The sequence below is a fragment of the Strongylocentrotus purpuratus genome, unplaced genomic scaffold, assembly GCF_000002235.5.
Source record: "Strongylocentrotus purpuratus isolate Spur 01 unplaced genomic scaffold, Spur_5.0 spur5_scaffold_7, whole genome shotgun sequence".
Taxonomy (NCBI): Eukaryota; Metazoa; Echinodermata; class Echinoidea; order Camarodonta; family Strongylocentrotidae; genus Strongylocentrotus; species Strongylocentrotus purpuratus.
Window position 1 is genome coordinate 10,012,983 of NW_022145613.1, and position 11,083 is coordinate 10,024,065.

The following is an 11,083-nucleotide window of genomic DNA, read 5'->3' on the forward strand; positions in this document are numbered from 1 at the left end:
TTTTCTGATAAAAATATTATACATGTAGTTAACAAATTCAATGAAATGTTTAGTAGTGTCGGCAGCGATATAGCTTCTCGTTTAAACACAACAGATGATGATACGAATATGTTTGAAAGTTTGTCATAAACAGCTTTCTCTTTTAAATTTGGAAAAATTGACTCTGATTTTGTACTGAAAGATTTAAGTACTATTGATAGTACAAAAGCGACTGGTTTGGATGATTTACATCCTCGATTATTGAAATTGGGTGCTCCTTTCATATCACAGCCTCTAACCTATAACCGATCCTTGCAGACAGGCCGCTTTCCAAAAGACCTAAAACTTGCTAAAATTATCCTAATAGCTAAAAGTAAACGATCAAATCAAATCACGATCTTCAGACCTATTTCACTTTTGTCATCTATTTCTAAAACACTGCAAAAAGCTGTTCACTTACTTGTCTGTGATAGCTATTAACTCTCTTATTCATATTCATTTATTCATTTAATTATTTAGTTAGTTAATTAATTAATTATTCACCTCTATTTATTCATTTTTATTTATTTATTTATTCACTCATTCATGTAATGTTCAATTATTTATCTATGTATTTTTTTTTTATTGTCCCAGTACTTTTTATTCCTGTCCATACGACTTGATGATTTCGTGGGAAGGCCATTTACCTGGATCTTCGAATCAGGAAGAGAATAACCTACATTCTTTTTTAATGAACAATTTTGTTGCTGTCCCGATATTATTTTTGTATTTATTATGTAAAAAAAAAAGCACCACTCTTAGCTTGCTGAGTGGCTACTATTATTAATTGAGCTGACCCCCCCCCCCCCAAAAAAAAAAAAAAAAAAATAAATAAATAAATAAATAAATAAAAAAAATTATATATATATATTATATATATATATTTGAATTTATTCTACTTTAGATTATTTACATTTATTCATCGTTGTATGAAACATGTTTTAACGCATTTCACAAGGAAATACGTGTCAATTTCAATACACTGTGTCGCAAAACAGATGAGTATACGGGGGTTCCCCTTTCGAAAGGAAATGGATAACGACTCGATAAGAAGCATGACGTCACAATTACGGACTTTCATATCGTTTGCACTTCCTTGTCTGATACGATATTGATACAGAAATATAGGCAAACTTACAACACGGACAGCATGAAAGAATGTGTGCGTATACATAATACAGGCTAGGATAGCTCGGAATGATAACCTTTCCAGATGACATAATTTTGCACAAAGAACAGAGACAGCTATGTCTGTTAGTTGAATAAGATTCCGTTTCAAGATAATGCAAAGACCATTTCACAAAAAAGGAGTGAGAAAAATCATTGACGACATCATTTCATCACGCTAAATTGAGTGTGTTAGTAGTAAATCACATGAAGAATCGGTAGTCTACGCTATACAGGTCAGGCAACGTTGTAAACGGGACAATCGCCGGTACATACACTGCCAGCAGCTTGGCCAAAGCTTGACCATCAACTTCAAGTAAGTATGCATTTAAGGTTTCAGGAGTTGAAGTTTAAAAGTTTCCTTATGCACTATAATCTTCTCATGTTAGGAAAGACTATTCTGTGACATGGATAAAATGCGTTATGATATTATACAGTATATCATTACCAGTGGCATATCACGGTCCTAGCATGAGTATGCGCAAGTGGGCCGGGGGAGGGGGGGGGGGCGGTAGACATCCGGGCCAATGTTGTTGTAATGCCATTGTCATGCCATGTAGCGAAGAAAGATGGTCTCGGAAAGTCACTTATATAACAGGAACAGTGGAAGCCAGGCAAAGAAGAGGCAGACCTTCTATTTCCTGGCTGAAAGACATCCTCATATCAAAAGCTGTAAGAGGCAACAAGAGCAACGGCAGACAGAAAAGGGTAGCATAAACTTATGGCGGCCACAACAGCGCAATTAGCGCCACCTGACTGCAGCTAGAAGAAGAGTGGCATTAGTTACAGCAGTATCCAATTATCCATGGTTCTTTTCAAGTGAATGAAGCGAGTGAACAAAATTATTGGCATATATCGTTTTGTGTTACAGTTTTTATTTTGTTATTTTGTGAGGAATTTGAGCTAGGTAACCTCAATACTAAATTTAATTCTCCATGCATGTGTTGATTTCATCAATATCTTCTTCTTCTTTTTTGTCCAGTTAATTGCCCAAGTTCTAAAGAATGAAACGACAATGAAGCGTTTTACAATGTTGCGAAGTTATCTGTTGAGGTTCCAACTGCAAATGTTGGGGATATTCTATTGGGCACCTATTCATTGGCGGCATCGCTGTCTCCTATGTACCGACGAGATGTGGGGAAGCAAGGCAGACAAATTACGTCATCATGGTAACTATTCTACTGTCAGTATAACACATAATCTAGCTGAGGAAAGTCACTGTTCAATTCAATGGTTTTATTGTCCATATCAACGGAATTTGTTTTACTTTTTACATGGCACATAATAAACTAAACATGATAGATGTATGATAAAGCAAACAACAAACTTAAAACAGGCCCAAATTACATGTATTAACAAAATACAAAATGTCTGCCGTAGTTTGTGCATTAAGCATGGACAATTTCATTTATTTTATTTCATTTATTTATTTCCACGTCAAGATAAAAACAACATTATATAATCTTCAACACAAATATTCGTAGTGGGAGGATCATTTAAAGCACATAAATGGCTTGTTAAAAATGATCTTCACCAAATATACAAAAAAGAAATAACTTAACCATACATAATTTACAAAAAATTAAGATTACCAAAAAAGGGAAGATAAATAAAATAGAGAAAAGAAGGAGGCAACGCAGCATAAACATGGAGATAATTACTAATAAAGTATAGTTGTTTAAATTGGTTAGTTTTCTTACTATTCTTAATTCTTAATTGTATTGGGAAGGTTATTCTATATTAATATACACCTCACTTTAGAAATCCAGTCATCTGATTGCTCGAAATTGGAGTCGTGATTTTAGCCATTTCCGTAAAATGCCAAAACCGGTCAATAGTCTTTTGAAAAAAGGGCACTTTTCATAAGACTATTGACCGGTTTTGGCATTTTACGTATATGCGTGCAATCTCAATGGGAAAGAGTTAAGCACACAGACTTATGTGGTGCGCGATAGCGTAAACAAACTTGATTACCATGATTGGTAAGTCGCACATTGTATTCTATGACCCTTTTCGGTATATAAAAGTTATAATGACTGCTTTAATATTCGAGGCACAGTTGTTTTTATAGGCTCTCGGGGAGGTTGCACGATCGTGCTATCACCCCTCGGCACGCCTCGGGGCGATAGCTCGATCATGTAACCTCCCATTGAGCGTATAAAAACAACTATATGTCTCTCATAGGCTATCACTAAATATCTAGTATCAATTACAAAATATCAAGTATCAAAATTAATTTAAAAAATGTATATAATATTGGCTACCCTTGAGTGGTATATCAGGTATATCGCATTCAGCTCGATCGCGAAATGCTATCTGAATACCACGAAAGAAAGCCAATATCCTTATTATTAGTATACATACAAACAATTGAACTACAATGACATGTAAAGGATTAAGGAGATTGATTTATTTACTAACTCCCAATGGTGATGCACTACACGAAAACAAGAAGTTTCAAGGCAATTTTCCAATCCAACAATGTCTCGACTAGTCTTAAAGCAAAATTTGGCAAGTCGAAAGGAAAGATGATCTAAGTTTGAATCCCAAGTTTAAACGCCATACTAGCAACGCAATTTACATTATATACAGGTCTTTCGTTAAAAGTTACTTTTGATAGTACATGTAGTTTATTGTCACATTACAGCGAATGAAGCCAGTATTGCGCTCTCTCTCTAGTGCTCTCTCTCTCTCTCTTTCTTTCTCTATCTCTCTCTCTCTCGGCGCTCACAGCTCACATCAATACTTGTATAGTTCTCTCTGAGGGCTCTGTAATGGTAGGCCTATTAATTATTACCTCGGCTTTAGCCCGACTTCCATGCATGATGAGGTGCTCAAGCATTCAAAGAATATACCCATTTACTTCACCTGGGTGGAGAGTGACAAATGAAGATTAACGCTTTGCAGGGAATTTGCACCGTGACCATGTGCTTCTTATCTTATCCACTTATCCACTAGACCACGACAAGTCATTGCCTTGTAATGACTTGTTCAAAACAGATGAACACATCGTAAACGACCACGAAGCCCGATTCGATGACCCACGTGACGAGGACTTTGCCGAGGACATGGACGAAAGCGCTGGTTTATTATCGCCCACCAACTATATGGGTGAACATTCTGAGATTTTGTGGGAAGAAAACACAGGAGATGGAGAGATTTGCGTTGTCTGTGCGAGTCTAAGGTGGAATAGAGAAGGGGACGTGGTTCGAAACATCGAGGAATGGGGTAAGGCTTATTCGATTATTGTCATGTTATTTGGCTTTGTCCTTCTTCGCATCATTTAATTAAATTGCAAATATTACAAAAAAGGGCCTTGAGAATAGTTTTGAACGTAGATTGTAGATATAGCAGAAAAGATATATAATATAATAATAATGTAAAAATTGGCTGCATTATCAATAAGATTAAGAAGGACTTATTGATTTTAATTTATAAAAAGGATCCATAACCCGGCACCACCATCTCTATGTTCGAAAATAACTGTTAAGGGAAGTTCTTATTCATTACGCAACCACAAATGTACTCTTCGCTTGGGCACACCCCGGACAAAATTTCTTTAAAATAGACAAACAAACAATTTCATTGACCCATGGAAGCCTCATGAGCATCATATTGCTATTCTTCCTCGGGACACTCCTGTTATTATTACCCCCAGAAATTGCCAGGTACCTATTTACACCTTGGTAGAGTGTGTGTGTAATTGCAGGGGTTTATACAGACGTGTATCGATCAGGTATGATTATTTACGACCTTTAACGTCACCATCCTAAAGACGTGACTCAGTTTCGAACCGGGGTCACCTGGGCCAGTTTGTAGGCGAAGACAGAGAGCTGACCAAGACAGCGAACGTGCCGCTAGACCAACTCACATCTCCCTGAAGAGAGAGAGAGAGAGGAGAGAGAGAGGGAGAGGGAGAGAGAGAGAGTGGCAAACGACCCCGTGTCTTGCCGAAGGAAGGTGGTGTCGGGCTGGGATTTGAACCCTTACCCCTTGGATTGAGCCTCAAGTGAATGAACCACTATACCACGACACCTCCACTTAATATCATAACTATACCAATGGTGAAAGGGTATCACCAAGGGAGCATCTCATTCCAGTCTCATTTTCTTGCGATAGTTTATGGCCCAATATCAAAGTCATATCCTCCCACTCACCCACACTGGCCAGCAAGCAACTAGCCATACGTATTTTTATGATTTATTACAAACAGCAGTAGAAGAAACTTGCGATGAAACCCATATTACCCAGTCTTCCCACTGTGGCATGCATAAATTCTGATGAGACATGAAAGGTGTGATCGAACTTTGTTAGACAAGGTTGCAAAGTCATTCGAAAATCAACCTAAAGCAATTTTATTAGCCTTGCCCAATTTCCATTGAAATGTGGTTTCATTACAATTAATGAAGTATTACGTATTTGAAAACTGATTTTTATGGAATGTACAATTTATGGAATTGAAATTGCCCTCCATCTGATTTTTAACAGTTTGTGATTTCTATAGGATATACAATATTATCGTCATGAAATAGCCTTGGAGTTGATTTCTCCATTGAAGTCTTTTTCGATGATGCCATTTCTTCATCATCCCTCAGTGCCTGGACCATTCCGCAGATCTGTTGGAACAATAGTGTCCATGCTCTTCATGGTAGTCCTGACCTTTGGCATGTGCTACAACACTGTCCTCTACTTCCGGTACCTGTTCGGTCGGGAAGACGAGGTGATGCACCTGACTTCGTTCATGTCCTTCTCCATCAGCTTGAGCTCTGTCACCTTGATCTGTGTGTACGCGAAAACCCGGTACTACCTGAGCGGGTATGGCCGCAACCTGGACACAGAGAACAGTCGATTAAGGGACTGGGGTTGGTGTGAGGTGCTGCATCAAGATTACATGGTAAGTTTACTGTTCCTGGCTAGGTATCTAGGGCAACTTACATGGTGAGACTATTGGGGAGAGGCCATGTCCACCTCATAAACCAATCACATCACCAGGATGATCCCGAATCGACGGTCTGGAGTCGGCCCGCAGTGTGACCAACGAAACCCGGGAAAATGCGTATTTGCTGAGATGGTCAACAAATTTCAGTGTAACTGTCACCAGACAATAATATACAAATAATATATGTTTGCGAGTGCACTAGTGAATATGCACTGCACGCAGGTTAAGGCACAGTAGGATAATGGACGAAACTGTCTTGTCGAGTTCATTGTCCGTCTCATTGTGACTTAACGAAGTGCAGTGCATATCACTAATGCACGAGCTAAAAACATGTATTATTTGTTTTATAAGATGGGTCTACAAAATGAGTATAAAGTCGAGAAATTTACGGCTGTAATCACCAAAATGCACCCCCGTGCAAACGGTAAAAATTAATGCACGCACACGTGATCCATTTCTGTGCTTCTTACTGGCTACATTATTGAACCCATTTTACAACTTTACAATATATACCCCAGTCGCCCTGCCAAACCGACTTCAGACCAACCGATATTTTAAAGAGAAGTTGAGTTCTGGGGAGAGGTGAACAATAATTTGTGAGCGTTTTCATTGGTATTATGCACGTGTGAAAGAACAGCAGAGAAAAAATGTTCCTTGAAAAGATTGGCTCTTCAAATGCCTTAATATTCTAAATATGACAGGTAACAGCTTAAAAATGAGGCAAGCATTTTTATGCCACATGTTTGTGTAGTCCCATATACAGCTTTCGGTGTACTGTGCTTGTGTTACCAAGACTGGACCAGATTTCCTATCATGTTGTTTCCAGAACCTTGCAGTACACACCGTCCATGCTACATGATCAACTTTTTCTGATCGATTCCACATCGTTTCTTTCTCAACGCATGAATGCAATCGCATGACTGGGAGCGTTTTACAAAACTTGTCATCAGTGACAAATGACAGTTTTTGTTATAAGCTATTGAAATCCTCGCTTCTGATTGGTTAATATCAGCAAATTTGTCACTGAATTTTTTGTTTTTGTCATTTGTCATCGGAAATAGGGCTTGTGAAACGCCCACAGAACTCAACTTTATCTTGAAGTATTCGAGGCAATGCACTGAATATTGTTCCTTCTGTAGGTGTCGGTCTCATCGTTATGACAGACGTATTAGACTGAATATCTCAAGAGACCGATGCTCTCCAGTCAGTAAAAGAAAGAAGAATACATACCCCAGACAATTAACCAGAATGTTGCATATGCCTATGCTATTTTTGCCAATTTATTCTCTTCAGATAACAGTTATTTTGAGGAGGTAACTGGTCGGGTGATCCGATAAAAAACATTTAATTAGCATGATAAAGGTAAAGGTAAAGGTAAGGCTGCAATTTGCTTTAAGTTTAAATTGGGGTTAGGTAAAGCGTTTGGTCCAGGGTTGAAGTCAGTTTAAACCAAGAAAAGTCGGTCGACATTATCTTTATGCTTTAGAAAAAGGGGGAAACACTGTGTTTGTACATTTTCAATTTTCAGACTCGCCGTCTTCAGTACCTGTGTGGAGCTAGTGGTTTCGTCTTCCAAGCATCTCTTTTCACATGTCGTGTCTCCTATGGCCCGCTGTCAATGTGATCTTCGAGATTGTCTACATGTACTTCAACAGTGTGGCCCAAGTCCAGCCTGTCAACTTGATGTTTGCCGTGATCGAGGTTTGTTACTTTATACTCTGACCTTTCCACCGATTTTTTTTCTCCATCAATTCCAGGATCAGCATTTCACACATAGCCTTATACACACCAAACAGTCACCAAAGCCAGTTAGCCAGTGGATAAGCTGTTTAAACACGCGATCCAAAAAATGAGATACCTATAATACTTCTTTTTTCGGCCAACGAAAATCTCTGACCACCTTCGTTCTTTGACCACTTTGTTCATCCAGGTACTGTCCGTCACACATGGGATGCTGTTGTTTGGCGTATTCTGCTACACCCTCTTCCTCCTTCGTTCCTCCTTCGAGACCGAGTGCAACCTGCTACTCGCTTTCTTCGTTGAGAACGAAGGCCATCTCGATCGGTGTCGCCTGCGGTTAGCCGAAACTTACCGCGATTACAGGGTCTTTCGCTCATCGGTCAGTGCCTGGGTTGCTTTCATTGTTACCATTGGCATCCTAGGTGAGTCATTCCAGTGGCACATACAGGATTTGTATTTTGAAGAAGAACAAAAAAAAGGGGGGAGGCACGATATTCCAAACTCATCTGACGAGAAACAATCAAAGTGGCCATCAGATTTTGTATTTTGAAGAAGAACAAAAAAGGGGGGAGGCACGATATTCCAAAATCATCTGACGAGAAACAATAAAAGTGGCCATCAGATTTTGTATTTTGAAGAAGAACAAAAAAAGGGGGAAGGCACGATATTCCAAAATCATCTGACGAGAAACAATAAAAGTGGCCATCGGATTTTGTATTTTGAAGAAGAACAAAAAAAAGGGGGAAGGCACGATATTCCAAACTCATCTGACGAGAAACAATCAAAGTGGCCATCAGATTTTGTATTTTGAAGAAGAACAAAAAAAGGGGGAGGCACGATATTCCAAACTCATCTGACGAGAAACAATCAAAGTGGCCATCAGATTTGGGGATACTTTTTCCTCCTAAATTCCTTGACAAGCAAGCAATTCAATTCCAACTTGTTCATAAACCCAAGTATGAGTTCCTTTTTATTAGCCATAAGTTTAGATGTTTTGAAATTATTTCTGTGGTTGGATTGAGCATAAATCTATTTACCATGTCGTTAAAGGTGCCCCGTTTACTTTAATCTAAAAAAAGGGAAACCTTACCCCGGCCAGGAAATGACTATTGTCATTCTGAGAGGTTTATTGTAATATTGCCCATTAATCTACAAGACCTCGCACCGAAGTCTATGAGAGAGGTATAAAGCAAGATATTCTTAGTATTATTTACAGTTTCCCCGCACCAGATGGGCATCGCCATTTTCTTGATGACGTGACGTACTATGCGAAGTTGTTTATCAAGTAACTGTGTTACAATTTATGGATGCTTCCATCCCTAATGTGTGTGGTGATGAAGTATTTCATTTACTTGCTACTATCTTTTGTAGTATAGTTGACAGAACGCAAATTGCATGAATATGTTGTTGTTCTTCTGGGTTGAAGGTTTCGCATACATCAAATAGATTTGTCAACTGCTGTATTTTAGTATTCAAAAAAAGAATGAATTACAATTGTTCCCCTGTTTTATATATTTTTTCACCAAATATAATTTGCACCTTCTTAGCTATGTTTTTCCCTCATAAAAAGTAAAGATTTTGTTACTGCACTAAGAAGCCTTTCCAACTAGATCTTGGTACATGATGCATGTACAACTTCGCTTGGTACGTCACATGATCAAGGAAATGGCTGTGCCCCGGTGTCAAGCTAAAAAGCATTACATCCTACCAAGAATATCTTCATTTATATATCTCTTGTACATTTTCGTGTGGAAAATTGTAAACTTAATCACTTGGCAGGAATAATTTTCACCTTTCAGCATATCTACACTTATTATTTGGGGGTGAGGTTCCTTTCATTAAAACAAAACAGTTGTTCCTCACTGATTCATTTGTCTGCCTTGCAGGGCTAACCATTCATCTCAGCTGGAATTACGATGTCTACAGCGGCAACGAGAAGCTCGAAATGAGCGGCAGGGACCTCATCCTCCTCAACTGCCTCATCTTTTCCGAGAAGTTAATGATCCTTACCCTGCCTGTCTTCGCAGTTGGCGGGATGGACCACGACTGCCTCTGGCGTCATTTCCACCTGGCCCTCTCGAGGAACCGTCGAAGTGAGCAGGAGTATTTCTGGGAGCGTCTCACCTATTACCTGCGCGATCTGACCGAGAATGACAGGGAGACTGGTATCACCATGTTTCTCTCCGTCGTCTCCCTGTACACGGGACTACGACTTGGCGTGCAAAACTTGGATTATTCCCGCCTTCCGGTGCATTAGAGGAATGAAGGTTAGGTTATGTTAGGTGTCAAACAATCGTTGTAGTCATAAATCTAGTCGATCAACTCTTAATACGCCGCACAAAATGATCTCCACGTGGCCACAGTGTATTTATCATAGGGTAGATGTATACAAAAGATTTAAGATTATTTAACTGTTTTAAAGTGCAAGATTAGTCTATACCAGTGTTATAACGGTTGTCATTTTTCAAAGCCATATTTTTGCCCGAATTTGTTCTAGATTTTTTTGCATGTTTAGAGGGTTAGTACAGAAGAAGGCAATGTAATAAGTAAGATTTCATAAAAAAATTACGCCGTTTTTTCATCAACCTTCAACAATGTTACCGTTTCACTTTAACTGGGAATTATGAAACGAAGCCCAGCAGTTAGAAAAAATATTAAGAGTAGCTGCTGGATGTACTCTTTTTTCACCCGGTGCACTCGGGGCTTTATTTCAATTGCTCCATGCAAGGGTATTCAGGAAAAAAGAGGGTCTTCCTTTGCAAAAATCTAAAGTACAAAGGCGTTGAATCAGATTAAATGGCAACCCGAACGTTGCAGCACACATTAACCAAAAAATAGAGGCTGCCCTTCCGGGGGCAGGGGGGGGGGGCAGGGGGGCAGGGGGGGGCAGGGGGAGGAGTGCCCCCACAATTTTCAAGTACCCCAAAAGTGCCCCTTTTTACATCAGAAAAGTGCCCCTTCCCTTTTTCACCCTGATAAGTGCCCTTTTTATTTTGACACGTGCCCCTTTTTTTCTTTCGACAGGTTTCCATTATCCTTTGCAATAAGTGTCCATTTTCCATTCTCATAAGTGCCCTTTTTAATCTCTAGTAAGTGCCCCTTTTCACCTCTGATAATTGCCCTATTCAAATCTTAGAGGTGCCCCTTTTACTTTGACAAGTGCCCCTTTCCCTTTGTAGGAAGTACCCCTTCCCTTTTTAAGAACTTCCTCTTTTTAAC

The 11,083-nt window shown here is 39.2% G+C and overlaps 1 protein-coding gene across 1 annotated transcript; it reads left to right on the plus strand.

The window, feature by feature from the left end:
* The first annotated feature begins 987 nt into the window (after positions 1-987).
* On the plus strand, positions 988-10,726 carry LOC100889575. Its single transcript, XM_011675204.2, has 7 exons — positions 988-1,501; positions 2,168-2,354; positions 4,144-4,413; positions 5,781-6,079; positions 7,653-7,825; positions 8,055-8,286; positions 9,751-10,726. Exons 5-7 carry the CDS (start codon positions 7,715-7,717, stop codon positions 10,119-10,121), a joined length of 714 nt encoding a protein of 237 aa, XP_011673506.2. The 5' UTR covers positions 988-1,501; positions 2,168-2,354; positions 4,144-4,413; positions 5,781-6,079; positions 7,653-7,714; the 3' UTR covers positions 10,122-10,726.
* The last annotated feature ends 357 nt before the right edge of the window (positions 10,727-11,083 follow it).